Raw genomic sequence first — 26874 nt, 5'->3', positions numbered from 1 at the left:
ACCTCGAACATATGTCTAGTCGATAATAATAAAAATCTCGAAAATAAAAAGTATCTGAGAATATTTTTGTTTGTGTGACCAATTTTAAATTTTTGCGTGTGGCCAGTTTTCTCGTGACCAGTTTTAGCGTGTGACTAGTTTTCTCGTGACCAGTTTTAGCGTGACGGATGATCACGAGTGACCGATCTAGAGCGACCAGTTGTCCTTTGATAGGTTCACATTTGACTAGTAGTCCGTTTACCCAATTGGGAAAGTGAGATCATGCGCGAAATAGTTGAGGACTAGGCCTAGGTGGCGGTCGAGTGAGGTGCGGGTGTGGGTGTGGGTGTGGGTGTGGGTGTGAGTGTGGGTGGGGGTGTGTGGAGCGTGTTGGCCAGAGCGCTTGTGCGTGTGGGCATGAGTGCGCGTGCGGAGGGGCGGCGGCAGTGGCAGCGGGCGGTATGTCTAGCGCGGGCAGCGGCGCTCTGCCGCAGCATCAGCTCCATCAGCACCAGCACCAGCCCCACCAGCCCCACCAGCCCCACCAGCCTCACCACCCCCAGCCGCACCAGCAGCAGCCGTTCCCCGCGGACATCTCGCGCCGCAATCCGCAGGACGAGTACGAGCTCGTGCAGAGGATCGGCTCGGGCACCTACGGGGACGTGTACAAGGTAGCCAAGCCGCACCGCACTGCACCCCACCCTCCGCCCCCTCCCCTCCCGCCTCCCCCACCCCCGGCCTGCGCCCCCGGCCGCGGCGCCCCGCTTTCCGGGTGCAGCCCTCGCCCGGGGGTGTGGCTCCCCTCCCACTCGCTGTCACTGACTGCTGTCAAAACAACATCAAACACCTGCTGTCATCGTTGGCACGTCACCCCCACCTCCACTCCCCACCCCGCCCCACCCTTTGTTCTGTTCGCACTCGACTAATTGCGAATGTTTTTTTATTTTTCTATTGGCTCATTTTGATTTTAGTGTGTTTCGATGATCTGCGACGTTGAATTGTAATTTAAATTTGACACGATCAATTCTGAAATTATTTTTTTTATTGATTATAATAAAAAGGTAATAGTAGTTAAAAAATTTGCCCAACTTGACCCGAGTTTGCCATACAGAAGTACATGTTCCATGTTCTGATCAATAATTGATGTCATATGTTCTACGTCTCTCCTCGGTTGACATTCTCTGATTTATTTTTTTTTGTTGAAATTTGAAATGAATTTTAAGAATTTCAAATATAGAAAAAAAAAATTATGTTATATAAGAGGATAAAATGAAACATTCTAGTGTTTTACATAAACGTGAAAAAAAAAAAAAAAAAAGTGTCTGTCGATTTACATAGAGTGTTGGTCTTCAAATCGAGTTCCATGAATTATTCCCTAGTACTTGTCTGTGTCAAATACAAAAAGACTCCTGTTGATTAGAATCTGCTTTTAGTATGAATTAAATTCGACAAAATGACATCTCGCTAATATTTTTTCATATTTAAACGACTTAAATACTTCTTTTCATTAGGCTGATATATTGTTATAACTAAAGAGCGGACCAACTTTGCGTCGTTCATTGTTCTCCGTGCTTTGTTCAATTTATGGTGAACCTTTTTTTTATGCTCTCTAGCTTTGTAGTTTGCCCTGTTTTCTGGAAAAAACACGCTTCCGGTCCTACCTCTAGTTATAACCAGGCTATTTTTTCCGGGAAAAGGGGGTTGCCTATTGTCAACCTTTTCTAGCTTTGTAGGACAATAAAAATTGGCAATAGGCAACCTCTCTTTCCTCGGAAATAGAACCCAAACGCCTATCCTTAGTTATAACTAGAGTTCAGCAATGTCATTTCCATTTCCCAAAAAAGTGGATTAACTTTTGTCAATTACTATTGTCCTACAAAGCTAGAGAGCAAAAAAAAAGGTTGATAGTAGAATTTGACGATAGTAAACCCATTTTTTTGGGCAAAAGCATCCTGTCCACCATTCCTTAGTTATAACCAGTGTTAAGCGGTCGATGGATGATTCACTATTGTCAATTTCTTTAAAAAAAACCATGCTTTTTTGCTCTCTTGATTTGTAAGGTAATGAAGGAATCTATCATTATTTAAAAAGCATCGAATCCTTGGAAAAACCATCAGTATCCAAAGCAAGGTAGCAAAAAGGCGTTTGTAAAAACGTGTCCTTTCTAAGATATTAACAATTGAGCTTATAACCACACCCATGTGTATACATACGTAGTATTTATAACAATATATTCAAGGAATAAAAATATAATAACATTTTCTTTCCTGGAGAGCTATTTTTCAAGAATTTAATTTATGCGAAAGCCAAAAAGATTTCAATAGTTGCAGAAGGTTTATCTAAGTAAAAGCAAACGATCCACTTTAATTGCCGAAATGAAATTTAGGAAAAAACTCAAACAAATTCATTCGAATTATGAAAAAATAATTTCAGACCACTTTCATTAAACTAGAACACATACCTACGAATATACGAACTTCGTGTTTAAAGAAATTTATTTAAAATAAGTGAACATTATTGATTCTTCATATATAAATATGTGTTAAACATTGGTTGTCCTCGTATCGAATTATTCACAAAAAATCATTAGCAATTAAATTTGTTTCCATTGCAAATTCCAGGTGGTAAAAAATATTACAAATCATTAATTTATATAATATATAAAATAGCAACGGAATAAATTGTATGTAATAAGTTTTTGAAAACCATATTTGTAAATTGAGTTTGTCTATATTGTACAAAATGAATCAACATTGAAATACATATTCGTATGTCAAAATTATCATTATATGATTCAATTAATTATCAATATATGATTCAACTCCTTTATTTAGCGAAATTCAGCATTAAAGAGGTTCGTAAGGCGATTTTTAATTGTGTCGAAATAATAATTTCGACTGTTTGAAATTACTATTAAAAAAAACCACTGAAATTATATTTATAGTTTGCCTACTTAGAATATAGGTCAGAGTACATTAAAAAGATTTTGCTCTGAACTATTATTAATATGTGGTATACTATCTTTTTTTTGTTTTTTGCAATGTCAAATTGTTCTCAATAAATCGCATATTTAATATGAACGTTATTTGCCTTAAAATTACAATTCAACCATATTTTTAGTTGTTATCTGTTTACTCAAGATACGATTTGGCTTGCTTTGAAATTTTTTTTACTTTGTTTCCTTTGGATTGGGTACATACATACATATTTACACTGTGTTAAGTTAGTAGTTCATGTTTTTACTACATACATATGTAGTAAAAACGGCGAAGTTTCTCAATAATAAGCTGCAAATTGAAAGAAGAAAAACATCAGTATATAAATATAGAACAGGCTTGTAAAGAGGATAACTGGTACTGTTTTTTTTTTATCGATTCTTATCAATTACTTAGGGTTGATCGTGGAGAGACCTTTGCGTTTTACTTGATAGTAAATTACATTTCTGTTTTCATATTGATTAAATAATAAGCAAGGCATATAGGAATTAGGGTTTCATTCTTAGACTATCCCTTTAAATCCCATAGTACTGTTTCCTTGCTTTTCAATTCATTTGTAAGAAGTCATCTAGTTCATTTGCTAGTATTGTTTGGAATCCTTTCTATCGAGTATATACAATATATTAATAATTTGGAACGCATAAATGAAAAATTCCATTCGTACTGCAATTCCGGATTTCTTCACAATTATCGTTTTGTTTCCTTACAATCTAGGAGGAAAATTTATGATTTATGTTTTTTTTTTTTTGAGCTTTTTAATTAAATAATTGATAGTCCTTATTTATTAAGTAAGATCCTATTACCAATGTGCAATCAGATCCCTATGTAATTCTCCATTATTTCACATTGATTCGTGTTCTATCAACTATTCCTGTAATTCCTTTTTATATATGTACATTTGTAGATCCTTGCTCTTTTTTTAGTTATCAGCTGATTTAAAAGTTCTACTCCGGTTATATAACTAGTAAACTAAAATTTTTTAAATAAAAACTGGGGTAAAAAAAACTGTTTTAAATACAAACCTCCTTTTAGTTTTGTATATAATATTATTAACAATTTTTCCCCACATTTTGATACTTTTTGTTGATCCTTTTCTTGCTTTAAATTTCTATTGTTTGATCATTTTTCTTAGTAATACATATGTATATCCCATATTTTTCTCGTCCATATGGGCGGCGGGCTGCAGCCCCCCTAGTATAGTAAATATACATGTTATTTTTTTTTTGTCAACGAACTGCTACACCCCAATTTATCTCTGCAACCCCTCCCCCCCACTGGGAATTCTCACGAGCCTCCACTGGTTGTTTCTGGTTTTAAAATAAATAAATAAAGTAAAGCTTAATAACTCTTCATTATAAAATAATAATAATCAAATTCAATCGTTGTGTTGAGAATATTTTTAATGGCTTCGTACTTATATTTTCAAATATTTTTTAGTAATTTTTTTCATTTAATAGAATTTTAATTCATTCTGTCAACTGGAAGCATTCGTTTGTCATATAAATACATATTCGACTTTTCCTCCCATTTTTATCATGCATAATATATCCATTTTGATTATTGAAATAAAATTTTTGTAAGTTTTTTCACATGTTTATTCATTTTATACAAAATCAAGGCTATGATAAAATTTTAAATGATTATTTCGTGCAATAATATATTCATACATAAAATATACGGGTTGTTTAATGTTTTTTTCGTATCGAAAATCGAAACGAAGTTAAACATAGTGGATCGCTTTGTTTTATTCAACCGGCGCCTCTCACTGCGCTCAATTAGTCTAAGATTACTCAATTAGCACATTTAATTTAAGTTGATTACATAATAAACAAAACGCACAATCAAAAGTTGACCGGCCATCGCGAAATTGGCACAATCTCACGCGACATCGTGCCAATCGTTTCGCACGTGTCCAACGTTAACTTGAAATAAAACCCGAATCTAACGACGAGCCACATTCGATTTCCATTTGTTCAATTGCACACTAAAACCGGACAATCCGTGTATGACTCATTTCAGAACTTCATTTTTCGATCGTTAAATTCCAATCAAACGTCTTTATATTACAATCAAGAGATAATACTCATTCAAGTGCATTGAAATTTACATTCGCAAGTACATACAAACGCACAAATGTTCAAGGTGATAAGTCCTTCACAATTCAGTGCACACATGTATTTAATATTGCTACCACTCGAGATTAGTCATCGTGCTCTTTTTTTTTTCCTGCTCTTTCACCTCGTTTGTAATTGGCACCTATTGTCTGCTTAAGACAATGTTTTATTATTTTTTTCGTACTTATTGTTGAAGTTTTTCTTTTCGTTTGTGTATATATAGGCTAAGAGACTCACGTCTAATGAGCTCGCTGCTATTAAGGTGATCAAATTAGAAGCCGGAGATGACTTCGCCATCATCCAGCAGGAGATTCTTATGATGAAAGACTGCCGCCACCCGAACGTAATCGCATATTATGGATCGTATCTTCGACGGGACAAATTGTGGATTTCGATGGAGTATTGCGGTGGCGGCAGTTTGCAGGTAAAATTCATTTATTATTTTTTAAAGGTTGTGGCTTTTTGCAGGTACCATGTCTGCGAATTATTGGCTATTTGCAGGTACTATAATTGCGAATTATTGGCTATTTGCCGGTACTATATCTGCGACAGGCGCAAAGCCTTCTGCGCATGCGCGTGAACTTATAGTCCGATTATAATTTCTTACATTTAATGTATGCTAGACTTGTTTAATCAATCGTTCATTATACATGAGGCAAATAAATTTCGCACGTTATTATAATAGATTTAAATCATTTCGCTAGTTCGCGGCTTGCACTTGTATGTAGGTATTATACGTTGTATATGATAATAATCTTCTAACAATTAATAGTATCAACTAATTTGGATTATATTTTTTACTCTACGTCACTTTACGAGTTCGGACTAAATTTTAAGAGGTTTAAAACAAAATTTTAACAGTAAACACGCTGACAGTGACAGTTCACGCGCATGCGCAGAAGGCTTTGCGCCTGTCGCATATATAGTACCTGCAAATAGCCAATAATTCGCAGATGTAGTACCTGCAAATAGCCAATAATTTGCAGACATAGTGCCTGCAAATAGCCACGACCATTTTTTAAATGAAAATATCAATGATCAAATCTATAATAGAATGTTGTGTTTATTTAATTCATTTTTGATTATATAATCCAGGATATATATCACATAACCGGACCATTGACTGAACTCCAAATAGCGTACATGTGTAGAGAAACTTTGACTGGCCTATCTTATCTTCACAGAATGGGGAAAATGCATAGGTGCGTTTGATATTATCTAACAATATATATATACAATATTTGCGTTTATATTTAATTTCGAACGTTTTTTCAGGGATATAAAGGGTGCCAATATACTGTTGACTGAATACGGAGATGTGAAGTTGGCCGATTTCGGGGTGTCGGCGCAAATTACGGCGACTATCAATAAGAGGAAGTCATTCATCGGTACACCGTATTGGATGGCACCGGAGGTATGTTATTTTATTTGATATATATATACACATACATATGTGTGTGTGGGTTACACGACAATTGGTGCAAGTCCAAAATGTTCAACGACAAAATGTACCCGAAAATTAGTGCACTGACAAAATGTACCCGCGACAAAATGTACCCGCGACAAAATGTACCCGCGACAAAATGTAAACGGAAAAAATGTTCAAAAATGTTCAAAATGTTCAACCGTATCCAATATTTTCTTATTTAAATTGAAAAAAAAACTTTCCGAGCGTATGAACTGCAGATTACATTGCATTAGTTTATATGGCAGGGCTTCTCAACCGTCTCCAAAATTTTCTTTATTTCAAATGAATAATCTACTTTTCATCGTACACATCGCGGGCGTTATTAAATTAGTATAAATGTCAGGGGTTCTCAACCGTATCCAATATTTTCTTATTTAAATTGAAAAAAAATACTTTCTAAGCGTATGAACTCCAGATTACATTGCATTAGTTTATATGGCAGGGCTTATCAACCGTCTCCAAAATTTACTTTATTTCAAATGAATAATTTACTTTTTATCGTACACATCGCGGGCCTTATTAAATTAGTATAAATGACAGGGGTTCTCAACCGTATCCAATATTTACGTATTTAAATTGAAAAAAAAAACTTTCTAAGCATATGAACTGCAGATTATATTGCATTAGTTTATATGGCAGGGCTTATCAACCGTCTCCAAAATTTACTTTATTTCAAATGAATAATTTACTTTTTATCGTACACATCGCGGGCCTTATTAAATTAGTATAAATGACAGGGGTTCTCAACCGTATCCAATATTTACGTATTTAAATTGAAAAAAAAAAACTTTTTAATCGTATTGCAGATGTCATTGAATTATATGTATATATATATATATATATATATATATATATATATATATATATATATATATATACATACACCACCAGCAGCATAAAACGGAACGCTTGTGAATTTTGCGACACACGTGTTTGTTCTAATCATCACTTCGTTATTTGTAAATTTATCTTAGTTATTTCTTCTGTATTTTGGTAAAAAAACGTAATTCTCTTTAACTATGTACAAAATACAGTTATCTTGTATGTATGCAAAATAAAACAGACTTAGGTACAAAAAACCCGTAATATACCTGCTAAGGGTACGCCTTTGTTCATTGTGCGTCAAATGCTTTCAAACATTGAAAAGATCATGCTCAGCTGAGACCTTTTGCTGTATGATTGTTCTAAGGGTAATTATGGGTTTAATAGTTTTTATTTTATAAAATTGATTAACAATATCGATTCTTCAGAAATTGGTCGCTGCAGGGATATTTCCGCCGAAAAAAAACTTTGATTGCTGCGTATTTGAAAGCGAAGAAGGTGTCCATGCGAAAAATTGCCAGAACAGAGATAAACACAGTTTCGAGAATAACTCCGGAGTTTAGTTCTTGTACTAACTTCTCGGTTTTGGCTTGGAGACCTTGAAGGGCTTTCAAGAACTTCCACAGGTTTGGAAATTGGGCTCCAATTGTATAGCCAACTTTCATATGGAAGCCTTCCACTGCGTTGTCCGTTTTTCCATAATTATGTAATATTCGGTCTCGAACATTCCATATGTCTATGGAAGCTACACGAGGTTCACGTCTGACATATGGCCAAATGCGCAAGTAACGGGTTGCTTTTTCCATCTGTCCCAAAGTACCTACAGAAAAATCCAGGAATTGGGATTATCTGAATTTTACGATAATCAGGAAAATGCAATTAAATTTAAAATGGTATTGGCATTAGCATTTGTTCCTCCAGAAAATGTAGTCGAAAGCTGGGAGGAACTCCTCCAAATTCTCAACCCATGGCTATTGGCACAAGAACGAGAAATCCAACAGAAGGTCGATGATTTCCTCATGTATTTTGAGGTTAATTACATTGGGAAAATCATTTAACCAACCCTAACTACATAAAAAATGTTAAGATTCCTAGAAAAAGATTTGGTCGAAGCATATGCGCTTCAATACTTCGAAGACAATAGGTTCTTTTGAGCTGAAAAATAAAATTCGATTTACAATCATTTTATTTTAACCATGCATTTTTTTCCTCAACGTTTGAATTTGATTAGCAAAAAGTTGAATTTGATTTACAAAGGAGTGAATACGTAATAAATAATAAATGTAATTATTTAAAAATTCATCATTATCAGTATATAATAAAAATAAGACAGTAGACATTTCCATGTTTTAATATTCATATAAATTATTGATATATTAATTATCTATTAACATATGTACAGTCCATCCTAAAATGCCGATGTAACACAAAACTGGACTACGGAATGACCTTAAAAACAAAATTAATTATGGTTGAAAATTATAATACATTGCTTGAAAGATAGTCTTCTTGATAAATATTGTGGTTCTAGTTTTTTTGCATAATTTTAAAGCCTATAAAATAATTTTTCGTAAACTGGTCAAGTACGGTTTGCATATTGCAAGATAAGGTTTTTTCTATATTCATTGAAGCTCAGGGTGCTGTTAGTGCTAAATTAAAAAGAACCAGGTCGGTGTTTAATTTTTACGACCCCCCCCCCCTCGGTTTTTTTTTTACTAAAAAAAATTCGGGTGTGACCAACCCATGACTTTATCTATGTATTTGAGGAATATAAGAAGGTAACAAAACAAAATTCGATATTGAACTGATGACTATGATAGCGATACAAATTGAGCGCAAATGTATGGAAACTTGCACAAAACAAAAAAGTTCTACTTCCGGTTGTCAGATTTTGTTCAAATTTTTTTTATTACTAAAAATCACTATCAGTACTCATTAAATATCAAGAAAATAAAAATAATTTTAAGGGTCAAAATAAAATAATGAAATATTGTTTTAAAAAAAAATACTACTTCCGGTTTACAAATTCTAAACCAAACCCCTACCAGCTCTAAGTTAGTACATAAAGGATAGAAATATAAATTTTCAGCTTAATACGTTCAGGGGTGTGGACAGAGTAGTGGGCACAACATTTTCAACCTTTCTAAGAGAAAAAAACCCACTTCCGGTTTATAAAATTTAATAATTTTTTTTTGTTTTCATCACATTGCTACAAGAATTATACTTGAATTTTTTGTGACGAAAACACATGTTTAAGGGGTCGAAAAAAATAGTGGAAGAAAAATCGTACAAGAGTAAACTGCCACTTCCGGTTGACAGATACTTACTAAATTTTATATATAACTTGGTATTAAGCTTAAACTTTTAGATATGAAATTTCAGTTCAATAAACCAAAAGGTTTCTGAGAAAAACATAAAAAACCGATTTTACTCGATTCTCTAGAGTAAAAGTACTACTTCCGGTTCAGATAGAAATATTTAAAAAATATAAGGTTATAAAAATTATTATTTCTATCATATTTAAAAAAAATTCAGTCTGATTCAGTTAGTGGTTTGGGAGATAATTGGATTCAAAAACTTAAAAAAAAGAGGACACCTATAATGGGAGGTACCATTTCCGGTCAACTTAAAAATTTGAAAAAAAATTACGACGTGTCGATAAGAATTTCATTAACCGATACTAAGTTTCATTTCGATAGGACTAACGGTGCTAAAAATATCCCCAAAATACACACACACACACACATTTTTTCTAGATCATGAATATGTGATCAGCGATCGATTCTGAGTTCGAATCAGTCAAAATCTCGAGTTCGAATTTTCGTACGATCACAAAACTTCATCTATTGTTACTACGTACATAGATAAAGTAATAAGTTGTATCCTAATATTGGTAGTTCAAATATTTATAAAAAAAATTAAATAATAATAAATATTCTCACTTGAACTAATCTCTTCAACATCTTTGATTTTGCCTAATCCTCTTCAACATCTTTGATTTTGCAAAACCCGTGTTTGTGTGTCAACAGTAACATTTCCTTTTAGCAATTGACATACGTTCAACATAGGCATTTTGCGGTGGGATGGTGAACAAGTATTGTTAACTTGATAACCTTATTAGAACTTTATAATACCAGAGTAATTATAAATTAATTACATACATATATGCAGTGGCGGACTGGCCATACAAGCGTACATGCCCGATGGCATGTGGGCCCCACTATCCGTTAGAAAATATGGGCCCTCAGTAAAATTAAATAGCTTTTTAACTATTTCACGTGTGTAAAAATTTATAGCATATTGCACTTTGGGACCTAGAGTTTGGGTATTTCAACAAAACAAATTTCTTACGATATACACAAACAACTAATACCTGCTTTAACAGCCCAAGGATCGGTTACCTTTTTTTATTAGGCTCGAAATGTAAGTTTCAACATTTGCTTGGGCCCTTTTACCGGGACCATTTCCAACCTCAAGGTTATTTAATATTTCCAACCTATGTAACAACTACCTAATGAAATAAAAATGGGAATAAACAAATTTCCGTGAATAATATAAACTGAATTGCTTAAAACAATTTTGATAGGACGATTCATCATCAACCAGCGATTTAAATTTACTTCATACATACTTTCAAAATAACATTTGATTATACTTCGACGATATAGTAAGATTTAAATACACAATTTTAAACAGTTTCCGAATATAAAATCTATTCCTAATCTAGACACATCCATGTATATAGAAATAAGGATAGGGGCCCCTCCCCAAAATCTCGATTTTCGATTAACATTAATTGAAAATATTATGCATTTTTTGTTTTCAGGGACGTAATTTGGGGGGGGCACTCGCCCCCCTAAATTAAGAAATAGGTGAATTTAGAAAATATTATGAATTTAATGATTAATGAGATACTATGGATCTATGAATGCTGCGTTTATTTCTTATATTATGTTACTTTTGTGTAACTAATAAAATAATCGCTGCTATGTGCTTTGAAAAAAAAAGATTTTATTATTTTGAAGCAAATATATTTTGGTTTTTAAGTGGTATGCCTTGGGTAACATTCTTAGAAACTGTTCATCCCATTAAGCGAATCGTTAGAAAGGTCGCCTTTACTTTATTTTGTCTCAAAAACAGATGTGTATCGTTTATTTTTCCGAAAGTTTGTATATTTTTTTTATATAGTGATACATTTTGATGGTCGACTTTTGTTAACCATTTTGCGACCATGTGTAGATTTTTGGAAAAAAATTTTCGCCTGCGGCGCTTTTTTGGCTTTTTACATAAGATATTTTTATATATACATATATTTTCAAAAATAAGCTTATTTTTTTCATATTGTATATTTTCCATTTTTATTCCGATATAAAAAAGATTTTTTGAAAAAAAATTCAATTTGACCAATCTTTGCCTGCCCCCCCCCCCTCCAAGAAAAAGCTGAAATGACGTCCCTGATTGTTTTCTACCGAAAGTAAAAGCCGCTTTTATGCCGCATTCTTTTACGATGCATTCTATTTACCTAGGACAAGGATTAAAACGAAATATACAATGTAATTTATGGATCTATTTTGCTTTTGCCATTTTTCTTGTACCTAAATTTTTTTATTCCCATTTTTGAAAATTTTATTTATTTTTTGCCCTTGATTTTTAGCGTGATGGAAAGAAGAAAATTTTGTTATATGGGGGGGGGGACAAATTTTTTTAACCCTGGGTGGGGCCCCCTTTGACTCCTGGCATGCACTGATTTCAGTCCCAGTCCGCCACTGCATATATGTATATTTTTCTATAATAAATGTGATCGAGCTTATCAACTGTGAATAGCTAAAAATTATTATTCCATTGCTACAAACCGACGTTGAAGAGGACATTGAAGAGATTTCGAACCCACCATTTGCCTATTGTCCTAGGGTTTTACGCAAAGAAAAAAATGCATTCAATAGCCTGTAACATGAGGGTAGTAAAATTTTATAACCCATTTGTCTTTTTACATATTTTCCTCCATTTGTGTAGACAATTCATCTGTCAATCATAGAACTAATTTCAAAATATATTATTGTTTTGCCATCTCTATTCAACCCGCGTGATTTTTTTTACATTTACATTTTAATTGTCTTTTACATGTCAAAATTAAATTTTGTATGCAACCCTTACGCATAATAGTTAGTTGTAAATGATGCAATATTAATGTGAAACATAAAGGAGGTATGTAAAAATAATTTTAGCTGTAAATTTCTAATGTCTGCCTTTTTTACATACCTCCTTTTTTCTACAATACAATGTCCGATTCATACATTTGTTTTTTGCTAAACACTTAGTAAAATCTCTCCATCGTTAATCCGAATAGTCGTAATTCGAGACTTGACTGTAAAATAATACATTAAATTTATCTAAATTAATATTTGATATTCTTGCCTTATAATTGTATAATGAAATATTAAGTTTAAAAAAAACTTTCATTATACATATAGCTTGCGAATGTACACTAGAAGACTTATTTGCAGAAGAAATAAAATAATTGCATTTTTAAACAAAATTTTGGAAAAAAATTGTGTGAATTTGATTTAGAGACGCCGTGAAGGTCACATTCAATGTTAAAACTCGAAGTACACGTGACCGCTGGCTGGGAACTGTTTTATCAAAATAAAACGTGGCGTTCAACGTTTATTTATTTATATATTATCTTAGCTATAAAGCTTATTTTAAAAATACATCTTAATTACTTAACTCTAAATAACTCTAAAATTTATAACTATCTTATATGTACTGTCCCTCACAGAGGTCTTCGCACCTCTGTGAGGGTGTTAAACTAATTCAATGACATACGCTTAAAAAGTAATTTTTTCAATTTAAATAAGTAAACATTGGATACGGTTTAGAACTCCTGACATTTAAACTAATTCATTGACATCTGCAATACACATAAAAACGTTTTTTTTTTCAATTTAAATAAGAAAAAATTGGATACGGTTGAGAACCCCTGTCATTCATACTAATTTAATAACGCCCGCGATGTGTACGGTAAAAAGTAAATTATTCATTTGAAATAAAGAAAATTTTGGAGACGGTTGAGAAGCCCTGCCATATAAACTAATGCAATGTAATCTGCAGTTCATACGCTCAGAAAGTTTTTTTTTTTTCAATTTAAATACGTAAATATTGGATACGGTTGAGAACCCCTGTCATTTATACGAATTTAATAACGCCCGCGATGTGTACGATAAAAAGTAAATTATTCATTTGAAATAAAGAAAATTTTGGAGACGGTTGAGAAGCCCTTCAATATAAACTAATGCAATGTAATCTGGAGTTCATACGCTTAGAAAGTTTTTTTTTTTCAATTTAAATAAGAAAATATTGGATACGGTTGAGAACCCCTGACATTTATACTAATTCAATGACATCTTAAAATGATATTCAATGAGTCACAATGACATTCGCTTAAAATGTAATTGTTCAATTTAAATAAGAATATGTTGGTACGGTTGAGAACACCTTTAATTTATAATAATTTAATAACATCCGCGATCTATACGATAAAAAGTACCATATACATCGATAAATATAATACAATAAAAAGTTACTTTTGCCATTAAAATAGGATAATTTAGGATTTTTGAACATTTTGTCGCTTGAACATTTTTTCCGTTTACATTTTGTCGCGGGTACATTTTGTCAGTGCACTAATTTTCGGGTACATTTTGTCGTTGAACATTTTGGACTTGCACCAATTGTCGCGTCCCCGTGTGTGTGCGATGAAAACTGTGTAATCTTCATGCGTTCGTGATTGTGCCTATTAGGTAGCGGCCGTGGAGCGGAAAGGTGGATATAATCAATTATGTGATATATGGGCGTGCGGTATCACAGGAATCGGTACGTTTATTTATTTTTTATTCGTCATATAAATAATAATGTAGAGTGTGTGTGTGTAATTTGGGAATGTGTTGTATGTAGAATTGGCCGAGTTACAACCCCCTATGTTCGATCTGCATCCGATGAGGGCTCTCTTTCTAATGTCTAAGTCTGGTTTCAAACCGCCTACTCTGCGTGACCGGGAGCGCTGGTCTGCCGTATTCCATTCTTTCGTCAAGACGGCTCTCACGAAGAATCCCAAAAAGCGACCGACGGCTGATAAGTTATTGCAGGTTCGTTTTGTCGTATGCATATAATGCGTGTGTCAAATTAGAGTGTGGTTTGTGAATAATTTCTTCATTTGTCGTTTCAGCATGCATTTTTCCAATCGGACATGTCGAAACGACTCGCAATAGAACTGTTGCAAAAAGTCTCAAATCCTTCTAGTCTTTATAATTATAATGCCGATCCTGATGAAGATGGAGTAAGTCATTTATTTTCTATATATATATATATATGTTACAGTTGAAGTGTATCTTCCAGTTGTTATATATTTTGACTAGTTGGAATATATTCCATCTAACCTCGTACCACCTATTGCTATATAGCTGAAGTGTATTGTCAGTTGTTATATATTTTGACTTCTTCTTCTTGTTAATGCATTGTCCGCATCCGGACGTTGGCGACCACCTTGTCGATTATTTGAAGATATCTGCATTGGTCTTCAGCGGCTCGGAACAGATCTTCGGCGCTCATATCGGTCCACATGCGCATGTTTCGAAGCCAAGATAACTTTTTCCTGCCAATCCATTTTTTTCCTTCTACTTTCCCCATGGTTATCAAACGGAGAAATTCGTATTTTGGACCCCGTATCATGTGTCCGAGGTACTCCATCTTTCTCCGCTTGATGATGGAAACAAGTTCCCTGCCTCTCCCCATCATGCCGAGGACAGCTTCGTTTGATATCTTTTTGGTCCACGGAATCTTCAGCATACGCCTGTAGACCCACATCTCAAAAGCTTTGATGTGGCTGATCATCTTGGCCTTCAGAGTCCACGTCTCACATCCGTGTAGTAATACTGTCCAGACGTAGCTCTTCGCGAATATCAACCGCGTATGAAGATTTAGATGCTAGTTGGAATATATCCCGTCTAACCCACGTAAGTTGATTCATATGGTGAATTACATTCCAATTGGTCAAAATATATTACAACTGAAAATACAGTTCAACTATAAGTTGGTACCAGGTCAGATGGAGAGGTTAGGTTTTCGACTAGTAAATAAAGTTGGAAAGTCCCTTTTTTTGTTTTGAACACATTCTTAAAGCTATCGTAATCCGGTATTCATTGCTTTTATTAGTAATACCTAGTAAAAATTTACGCGTTATTGAATTCTAAGCATTCATAAAAACATCAGAGCTGTCAAAACTCAACTGTTATATCACAACTGGCGCACATTGTTGAAAGTGTATTTGCGCTTGTAGAGATATAATTTACTAGTTGAATTGTATTCGAATATGAAAGATCCAAAAAGTCAGTTGGAGTATGTTACAACTGAAAATACACTTCGACTGTAACATGTACAATCATTATTTTCGTTCTTTTGTGGAAATTATTAACTTGGTTTTATTTTAGGCTGTGCCGAATGTACCTCATAGAATTGCCTCTAAACATACAGTGAGAAGTCGTAGACCCATTATTTCTAATCCCGTTGATCTCGGTGTAGCTTCTGGAGCCGGCAGAGCTAGACCACATAGTCTTTTAGCCGACGATAGTCAATCATTAGTGTCGCCGCCGAATAGGCGATCGGGCGTCTTCGACGATTCTCCGATCGTCGATCTGGACGCCGATGACGATTTAGAAGCTTTAGAGGGCCCGAGCATCAGTGATCACTTCGCCGATCGAAGGGTCGGCAACGGGGAAGACTCCGATACGATGAAGAGAGCAGGAGGTATATAAACATTCGTTGTAAATAGGAATATGTTATGTGTGCCGAGTATTTTACGTTTGGTGTTTCGTCGTAGCTGGGAGCAGTATTTATCCTCGGCGTGCTCAAGAAGCCAATCATCATCCTTCGAATTGGGACATGCTTGACTTGCTGAGCGGCGTGAAGGCTGATACACAGTTGCACGACAATCCCGCTTCACCGATGAACTCTTCGATCGACACTCCACTTCCGTACGACACGCTGCCTAGTGAAAAGTAAGTCGATTGATAACCGTTTGATTATTAAAAGTGAATGATTATATCCCATATGTTCTCTTGATGGGTTTGCTTTGACATTTTTTTGTCTCGTTAACATTATCAGTAGCATGTCTGTTACTATTTTGTACATCAACCTTTTATCTATGTTAAATTGTTTATTATTAAATTATATTTATCTAGGATGCTAACGTTTTCCAATCGGAACTGTTAAGTCATTTAAAAGTGGATAAAAATATATACATCATACAATTCCTTCGTGTAATAATTAATCGATATATTTTCTTTTTTAATTTATTTTTTTTCTTCGATTAATATTATTTCGACCTAGCACCTTAGATATAATATAATGTAGTGAAATTATGAAATTGTGTAAATGTCTTTTAATCTTCAAGCACTCAAGATTTATACAAATATCGTCGGATATACATACATATATATATATACCGCATCAATTTTATCACTCCACCAAACCATAAATTTATCTGTTTTATTCACTCTCAAACAGTCCACACCCCCGATTCACAATACAAATTCAGCACAGTTTGATGTTCGTGCGTTATTGGATCTTGAATTTGGTTTTGTAATACATTTTATGTGGTTTATAGAGTGAAACATCGCGTAAGGGAGTGTGCTATTACTGGAGAACAAATTATGAAAATGAGTTTAAGGTATTTCGAAGCTATGCGGCTACGGCTGCTGTTGACAAATTTGCGTGATGTGTTTTGATTTTACCAAAAAAAAAAAAAAAGCATGCCCCATTTCAACATATATATATATATATATAATTTTTTTTTAGAATTATCGTATAATTGACTAATGAATCGTGGTATTACATTGTAGATGTATAATACATATTATATTTAATTGTGTTTGATTCACTTTGATTGTGTTATGTTTTGAAAGCAATTGTAGTATTGACAGATTGCGTGGAATCGTGAGGTCTCGACACCATCGTGTTTGAATTATTAATACGTTTATCACAATTAACTTTCGACATGTTCCATTCTAACACTGTCTCCATGTTACATTACACACTCATCAATAAGTAAATATTATTATACATATATTCATACATCGAATTCCATTTTCTGTCTAATTTTTCATGTTCATTTTCACATTTTAATACACGTGTGACTTTTATTGTAATCAATGGTAAGTTTCAAAATTGTTTATATGTATGTGTGTACTTATGTAAGTTATTTTATATTGAACATATTCGTCGATAAATTTATCTGGAAAAAATTATCTTAAGCTGTGTGTACATTTACTTTGTCTCATAATGTTTATCGGTGGCTTAAACTTTTATTGATTGGTTGGGAAATACTGATTTTTTTTTTCTTAAATTTGGTTTACATTTCTTCCTTAACATTTTCAGTAATTATTAAATTCAGATTTTTATCAGGGCTGTGGAGTCGCTTCAAAATTTAACAACTCCGACTCTGACTTTTATCTTATGCTTCGACTCCGGCTTGAACGATTTCAATAAGATCAACTTTTCTTGCCAACTTATATAATTTTTACTTATGAACTTACTATCGATTTTCAAAATAAAAAAAATTACTTAACCCTTTGAGTGCTGACGTTTTTTATGCTGAAAATTTCGCCAACATTTCCAATTAGAATTATTTAGAAATGCAATAAAAATTGTAGCTAATCCAAACTAACCCTAGATAACTACCGCCGAGGATTTCGAGTTTTGTAAAGGTGTGTTTAGACTCTGTAATATATTTTGCAACAATCTAATATATAATTTAGAAAGAGACTTTGTATGTATCCTGGTTGGTTGGGTGGGAACGACACGTTCGATTTCTTTTTTCGATTCATAGGCGCCGATTAGATTTTTTTTTAAAGGGCAAAGGCTTAGAGGGGCGCCGAGGGTGAAGCCATAGACGGCAAAAAGCTCAGGGTGCGCCAAGTGCAAAGCCCTAGAAGGCAAAGGCTTAGGGGGGCGAAGCCCTAGACGGCGAATGCTCGGGGGGGGTGCAGAGGGACGAAGCCCTAAACGGCAATTTATCAGAGGGGCGAAGCCCTAGAAGGCAAAGGCTCAGGGGGGCGCCGAGGGCGAAGCCCTAGAAGGCTCAGGGGCAAAAAAAATAGGCAAAGCCTACACAAAGAAACCAATTTATTAAAAAAATGAGAATAAAAAAAGTATGAAACGGAGGAAATAATTGGCTATGGCCACAACCCATCAGAATACGTGCTCTAAATTCATGATTTTATAAAGAAATAATTAAATTTCATTTTATTAGTGCATTTACTTCAATAAAATTGGGGACTAGTTGACACATTCCATACCAGTGGCGGCTCGTGAGAATTCATAGGGGGGGGAGATTAATCGGGCTGTAGTAGCTCATTGACCATACCGGTGATCAAATGCAAACAAAAATAGCATGCATTTGTACTATACTGTGAGGGCTGTAGCCCCGCAGCCCATATAGACGAGCCGCCACTGTTCCATACTATTCATTAAAGACAATAATGAATAATGAGTAGGAGTCTGTTAATTTTTTATTATAAACCTTTAAGTTTCACTTACGATTAGAATTCAGGAAAAAAATTGCCTCTTATCGGATCGTTTTCGTACTTTGCCATATTTCTCATTTTGGTCATCAATGGATCCTCTGCCATTACGATAGAGATAAAATATCGTTTAAGACGCGTTTGAAGTTTGCAAATTTGAAATCTGGGTGACGTCTATGTAGTATTTAGTTTTATACATAGATGGCGGTAGTAAAATAAAATTATTGGTATTTTTATTAAAAATAATAATTTATATATCTTAATATTATTACGACTCTGCAACTCCGACTCCACAATCCTGGTTTTTATAGAAAAATTATACATATTTTTACACCGTATTATCTAATTATATTACATATGATTGGCAGGTTTTAAGTTTCAAATTATAATTTAATTTTATAAAGTTTGTGCATATTTTATATTCAATTTAGTTAAAAATCCTGTTCATCTACCAGTTAATATACATACAAATAATTATTATCTGCTAGTTGTGTGTTGAATAGAATAAAAACGCAAGTTCATACCATATTATCTCTAACATGTTAACTTCATTACGTTTATTTCAGATTATATACTGACAAATTAATTTGTTAAGGTGTGTGCTTTTCAATATGTAGTTTTGTTTTGTCACTTATTTAGTTTTTTTTTTTTGTGTTATGAATAAAATGTTGGCTTTTCGCTTTATACAATATCATATAATATATCTATATATTTGACATTAGTCACAGAGTGCAAAGTTGCACAATTGGTTGTAAATAAAAGATGCACACGTACGTGAAATAGGTTTAAGTTTTACACAGAAATGTTGATAATTGAAACCTGACTTCGTTTTGTGCGTGTGTGTGTGTGTTTGTAGTATTTAATCAAGAATGTACAACCTACTGCATTGTTATATAGATCTTACATACAACGTAGAAGTCTCATTTCAGACCAATTCAATACGGTTCGATAATAATTTGATACACATACGATTGAAATTGTGAATGTTTTGCACCGATTTTGATATAGGGTGGTCATTGTGTGTCTGTAAAAGCATTTGTGAATATATATATATATATATATATATATATATATATATATATATATATATATATATATATATATATATATATATCCATATGTATATGTACATATAAACGTGTGGTATTTTTTTCTAATTTGTGTGAAATGATCACCTTGTATATTAGATTTGTGTACTCAAAAGTAGTGTACCGTTCTTCGGATTTGCTTTCATATCGATATACATGTGGCTGATTGTCATCTATGGTTTTTTTGTATTTTGTTTTAGGAGTCTCTTGCAATATATAGATGAAGAATTAATGCTAAGGTAAACAATTTTTACCAGCATGTTGAAAATTTATGTACATTTATGTGTGTTAATTGTGTAGTCTCTCGTTTTTTTTTTTGTTTTAATTTATAATCGTGTACTTGCTTGCATGTTTGTTGTGCATGTTTTAAGTTTTGGTTTATAATTTGCATTGTTTGTTATGCTTTTTTTTTGCTTGTGCTTTTACGATGATCACACGGGCTCTGGTTGTTTTTTTGAAATTTGTTTATTAACTATTTTTATGAACTGTTTAATGTATTTTTTTGGGGGGTTTATTATATTCTTATATTGCAGTTTAAATATTTTTGTTTTAGTAATACGGTTATTCTGTGGTGGCTGTTATTCTGATCTGTGCAAAGTTTATTTTTATTGATTTGCCGATGGAGATTTTGGTTTTTTTGGTGGATTGGCGCTAATTAGAATGTGGTTATGTATTTTTTTATTAAAACGCTACCTACATATATATGTTTTGTTGATTTCTTAACACTAGTTCGATTGAACTTAATCGTTAAACATACCACAAAGCATATTACATACATATAATCTCATATAAGTGGTTACTTTTGTTCTTGTTTTCTTATTTTTAGGAAACACTTAGTGAAACTCTCACATATTCATCACTCACAATATTGCATCTCTTACTTGATATTTGTGACATTTATATATATAATACCACATTTGTATTCATAAATATGATATTTCTATGTACATGTTTCATTTATCACTTCACAATTTCCTACATTTAGAATATATTTTATACTATGTAATGTAATATGTATATGCAGTGAAATAATCTGTTAGAAATGGCTCTTTCAGCTGCATTACGATTTTTACGAGAAAAAAATTTATACATATTGTATTTGTTGTCAGTAATACATACATTCATAGCTGCAATATAATAAAATTGAAATTAAATAATGCCTATCTGCTTAATAATTCTGATGTAATTTTTGTTTTAAAATGTTATATAATTATTGTTTTCTTTTTATTAGGGCTACTCTTCCTTTGACGAGTAATGACGGGGCGGCCAACAGTCAAAAAAGTGATCACACCAATTTGTATGATAGGCATTTGTCTCAGTGTATAAGACTGAAGCATGATTATCTCCATTCGCAAAGTACCAGTAAGGATTTATCGGTGCTTCCCAGTGAAAGTGGTAGCAAAAATAGGCACACGAACGGCTGTCAAGACAAAGCAAACGATCCGTCTCTGTTGCCAAGAGACGCTTCGAAGACATCGCTGTCGAGCGGCGATCATCTGTGCTCGAGGATGGCCGGCTACGGCAGTGACATTATCTTCGCCGATCAATCTGGTAGTGATGTTATAGTGAATTCTCCGATTGTTTGTCAAACGTCTTTAAATAACTCGGAGAATATTTGCCCGTGCGGTTCGTGTCCAAGTCAGAGCGGTTCGAATTTGTCTAGACAGAGTCATTCGGGTATACTTAGTGATTTACAACAGTCGGTTTCGGCCTCTAGCAAAAAGTGTCTATGCAAAGGTTGCAGCAAAGAAAATATTCCATTGAATAGGAACGTCAATGCTAACGAAACACCACAAGAATCTCCTTCTTCGGGCGTTGTCTTCTGTGAATGTTGTCACAAACAAAAGATTTCTGTGTCTAATTTTAGAGCGTTGCAGATCGCGAATAGGTTACATTTAGCCGACCAAGGTGGGAAAATATCGGATCAAAATCATCCCAATAATAATAGTTATTTCGAAGACGATCTGTGTAAGAGAATAGACTTATCGCTGAATATGGATACGGATATCGAAACTAGGATGAAAAGCGCTTATTCCATGGCCGGACTTCCCGGCACTCACGGTAGCAATAATAGACAGAATATCAAAACGCACGGTCGACATAGTTCCGATTCAGTTTTCGATCACAGCCGCAGCCACCAATCGTTCGACTCGATCATGAGTCCTACGAGTAATCATTCGGATAGTAACAGCGGAGGAATTGATCTCAGTCAGTTTTGTGTTTGCGAGCTGGAGTCGGACGCCGAACCGCGCAGGAAAACTTCATCATCCGTGGACGAAATATTCAACCTGTCGGTGACGGAAGGCAACATTAAAATTTCTAGGAATTCCAATCCGGTCGAACTGCACGGTAGGGATAGGGAACGATTGGACGGCAGTAGTCAACGGCAAAGGAGTCTCTCGGACAGTCAAAGAGATAAAGCTAAAGTAGACAGCACTAGTGAGTGTCATAACATATTTTGATCAGTTTGAATTTATAAATTTGCGAGTTACTAAAGTCGATTTTTTTTTAATATAGCTGTAAGCGGCACTCCGGATGTTGTCGGAGGTGGCGGAACTCCACCGGTGCCACCTCGTAGATCGCATCGGAATCATCGAGTGCGTGCTCTAACACCGCCTCGTCCGAACACCAACGGTCTTCCTCCAACACCTAAAGTTCACATGGGTGCTTGCTTCTCGAAAGTGAGTTTATATATATATTTTAAATTGATTGTATTAAATTTTAGTTTTTGCTAATGTTATGAATTTCGGTTAGGTTTTCAACGGCTGTCCTCTTAGGATAAATTGCACGGCATCTTGGATCCATCCGGATACTAGAGATCAGCATGTGCTCATTGGTGCTGAAGAGGGCATTTATACGCTGAACCTGAACGAACTTCACGAGACTGCTATGGAGCAATTGTGTCCGAGAAGGACTGTTTGGATGCACGTGATCAAAGACGTGCTTATGTCTTTATCGGGTATGTACATATGTTTTAATTTGACGAATTGTATACTGCACGGTTCGTAAAATTGTAATTTATTTATTTTGATTTGTAGGAAAGAGTCAGCAGTTGTATAGGCATGATTTGTTAGCTTTGCAAGGACGTCAAGCCAATCGATTTTCTTTGCGAGTGCAAAGGATGCCAGAGAAGCTTGTGCCGAGAAAATTTGCGCTCACTACCCGTGTACCTGATACCAAAGGTATATATAATACTAAATTGTAGATATATATCACGTTTACTAAACACAGTTTTAATTGGTGTGTATTTAATTGATCAGTAATTTATTCAGCTTTTGATCAACAAAAATAACTAAATTGTCGAAATTATCAGTGAGTATTCTAAATGATCAGTACGCTGTGATCAGTTGTCATATACTCAGTTATTAAATTAAATGATCAGTTATTAAACTAAATAATCAGTTATTAAACCAAAATGATCAGGTAATAAAATTAAACGGTCAATATCCATAGAAGTAGAATGCATAGAATCGCTCTCAGCCTCCAAAAATGTTGCTACAAAAACTCTGCACAGCAGAGTTTGTTCATTGTTTGCTAAACTTCGTCTCTCTCTCTCTCTCTTGTCTCTCTTCTGATTTTCCGTCTCTCTCTTCGATGGCTCGCTTTTAGACGATACTTTTGTTAACAATGACCATTCTATGCATTCTACTTCTATGGTAATATCATTTAAAAATGATCATTTCATTTTGACAGCCAGAAAATCGTTAGTGTTGCCATATCGCATTATGGCTCCTAGCATAAAAAATCCTGATGAATTTTGCCACTAAGCAACATTATTTTAATAATCTCCCCCCTCTGTTTTCAACCCCCATGAATAAATACCGACCCTATATGAATAGTGACTAGGGTCAACCCTATGTGAATAAGACCAACCCTAACTTAACCTAACCCAACCTAATCTTAAATGAATAAATACCGACCCTAACAACCTAATCTTAAATGAATATGGCCTAACTTAACCTAACCTAACCTGACCCTTAAATAAATAAGTGTTGGCTGCTAAGATATGTTTTTTTTTTGTGGAAATATTAATGAAATAAAACAAAAAAAAAGATATTTCGATGTGCTTGGATGGATATTACGGTATGTGGACCATGAGGAGAGTGGGAATGGACAGTAGAGAGACTTTGCGCTATCATCCAACTGTCAAAAATTATAATTTCTAATATAAACTGATAAAAAATCCTTTTTGATCAGTATTTAAATAAAATATTGATCAAAAAGGATTTATTTACTGATAAAAAAATAATTATTTACTGAACAAAAATGAAAAATTTACTGATCGTTTATTATATTCTACTGATCATTTAGAATAAGTTACTGATCAAGTTTATAATTAATTACTAATAAATTTTTCATTTTTTTACTGACCACTTTTGGAATTATAAACTAACCAAATAATTTGTTGCCGTTTTAATTTAGGTTGTATAAAATGCACTGTCGGAAGAAATCCATATAACGGCTATAAATATCTTTGCGGTGCAACTGCTCAAGGACTGTTTTTAATGCAGTGGTATGATCCTTTGCATAAGTTCATGTTGCTCAAAGTAAGTATATAATTATCAATGTTTATTATTAATTCGGCTTTATGTGACATTTATCTTGTAAGGATTTTGCTGAGGTAAATGTATCACTTTCGGGTATAAGAAAGCGATTTATATAGCTGGGACTCAACTTAAGAAACTCATTTGAAGGATTTAATTATTTATGTCCCACTTACTGGGAATGCTGTCTTTCCGATTTTGTCACCAATGAAATGTAATGCAATGAGCTGGAGGCTCGAGTCCAATTTAAATACTTGCCTGTCCTATCAGTCAATTTCATGTCACAGTGCCTTCGCTTTAAGACAATGTTTATATGGCTATTTTCTATTTTTAGCATTTGGAATGTGTACTGCCATCTCCATTGAGAGTTTTCGAAATGATTATAACTCCGGAGCAAGAATATCCACTCGTATGTATAGGAGCCAATCGCAAGCCACTGAAACTAGACTTACTCAATATGAATTCTGGTGACTATGAGAAATATTGATTTAAATACGTTTAATTTTGTTTTAATGTTATGCTTAATATTTAGGTATCGTTTTAGGTGCCAGTTGGTTTCATTCTGATGAATTGGATCCGAATATGAGTGGGACTTCGACTGTGATACCGCGTACTGACAAGCTTCACGGCATTATCGGAATCAAACAACTCGAAAAAGATGCAGTGAGTGTTTGAAGCAAATTTGTATATTGTTTATTTGTAAAATATATGTGCTTAAATACGTGTGTTTATTGCAGGTGCTTGTATGTTATGATAAATTAGTTGAAATTGTAAATCCTTTACCGCCCTGTGGTGATGCAAGTCGATTGCAGCCAACGGCCGATTTGATCATCGGCAGTGGTAAAACGAAGAAACAAAAGCAATTGATTACCAGATTAGAATTTCCTTTTAATATTGAAAATATTGGTAATATATTTATACTTTAGATTTATCTCATCATTGTTCCACAATAATATTTGTTTATCATTATTTATTTTTTTCTTTTTTCTAGTTGTATTACCAGATAGTGTTTTAGCATTCCACTTGCATGGAGTGCAGGGTAGATCTTTGCGCGATGGTTCAATTACGCAAGAAATTTGCGATCCTTCTAAGAATTACCGACTTCTAGGACATGACAAGTAAATATAGCAAAGTCGATACACATTGTTACGATTCGATGCTGTGAATTCAAGTGTTTGTTTGTTTATTGCAGAATTGTTGCTTTGGAATCGCATATTCTTCGCAGCGGCACACTCACCGGAGAGGACGGCAACGATCTCTACATTCTAGCCGGCCACGAAGCGTCTTATTGAAGTGTGGATCAAATCGCAATAATATGTGCAACTAGATTTCCCCCCTCCTGTTCCAGTTAAACTAAACTAAAATTAAAGTACGCTTGATAAATAGATATTGTAGATATCTGAATATTATGAGAGATATTAGAGGTCGTATACATATATATATATATATATATATATATATATATATATATATATATATATATATATATATATATATATATATTATAATGTAATAGTATTTCTCTGTATGTATCTAATTTAGATTCTAATATAATAGAATGTTTACAAAATATCATCGAGAGAACGAGTTGCCATTTTCTTTCTTAAGGAGACGATTGATTTGTCGGATGTAGATAGAAATTCGCAAGTAGAATAGTTAATGAAATATTCATTTATTGACACGAGCGGACGTCGTAAATTAAAGATAGGTTTCTTCTTATTTTGGTGCAAAGGCTTTCGAAAACGAAATTTGAGTATTTTAAAGGTTTCTATAGATATATATTATATTGTTAGATGGTATCGCATAACATATTATTAAAACAAAATGTATTTACTTTATATTATATATCTGTGGGTTTGTATGTATAAAGAATAAATATCAACAAGGTTTTAAGTCCTAATATTGGTACATAAACAGTTTTGTTTTTTTTTTTTTTTGATTCACGTGTCTAAAACTTTCTAATTATATTTTAATTAATGTTACATGACAATATTGTATTTGTAATAATTTTACTCTTACATCATATGATGGTGATTTCCTGTTTAAGTTTTGTCATTGTTTTTATTATGTTTGTTCAGGATCATGTATGTACATAATATATGTTGAAATATTTTCGTTTGAAGTTGTTGAATTTGACACTCATAAAGGTCTATTCATACTGGCACAGCACGAACCGACAACTGCATCCTTTGTATTATTGAAAAGTATCCTTTGATACATTCATATACATATGTATGTGGCGTAGACGTAACAGCAATAGCTAACAAAATCTATTCTTATTATACAG

The 26874-nt window shown here is 33.7% G+C and overlaps 1 protein-coding gene across 3 annotated transcripts; it reads left to right on the top strand.

Annotated features, from left to right (window-relative positions):
* Positions 1-347: 347 nt before the first annotated feature.
* hppy (MAP4K3-like protein hppy) lies at positions 348-25947 on the top strand. 3 transcript variants are annotated; one of them, XM_077428395.1, is made up of 20 exons: positions 350-650; positions 5313-5513; positions 6185-6291; positions 6365-6503; positions 14180-14252; positions 14334-14524; positions 14605-14715; positions 15866-16181; positions 16255-16432; positions 20244-20282; positions 21275-22482; positions 22561-22724; positions 22798-23002; positions 23082-23225; positions 24466-24590; positions 24922-25054; positions 25120-25250; positions 25325-25493; positions 25579-25705; positions 25780-25930. In XM_077428395.1, the coding sequence occupies exons 1-20, from the start codon at positions 441-443 to the stop codon at positions 25877-25879; spliced, it is 4071 nt and encodes a 1356-aa protein (XP_077284521.1). In that variant the 5' UTR covers positions 350-440; the 3' UTR covers positions 25880-25930. The 3 variants fall into 3 exon arrangements, with proteins under 3 accessions (XP_077284522.1, XP_077284521.1, XP_077284523.1); XM_077428396.1 differs by lacking the exon at positions 20244-20282 and having other exon boundaries at positions 348-650; positions 25780-25947; XM_077428397.1 differs by lacking the exon at positions 20244-20282 and having other exon boundaries at positions 25132-25250; positions 25780-25947.
* Positions 25948-26874: the final 927 nt, after the last annotated feature.

Source organism: Arctopsyche grandis, chromosome 3 (genome assembly GCF_051622035.1).
Source record: "Arctopsyche grandis isolate Sample6627 chromosome 3, ASM5162203v2, whole genome shotgun sequence".
NCBI classification, from domain to species: Eukaryota; Metazoa; Arthropoda; class Insecta; order Trichoptera; family Hydropsychidae; genus Arctopsyche; species Arctopsyche grandis.
Note: the sequence above shows the minus strand (reverse complement) of the source record. Positions and strands in the feature narration are given on the sequence as shown.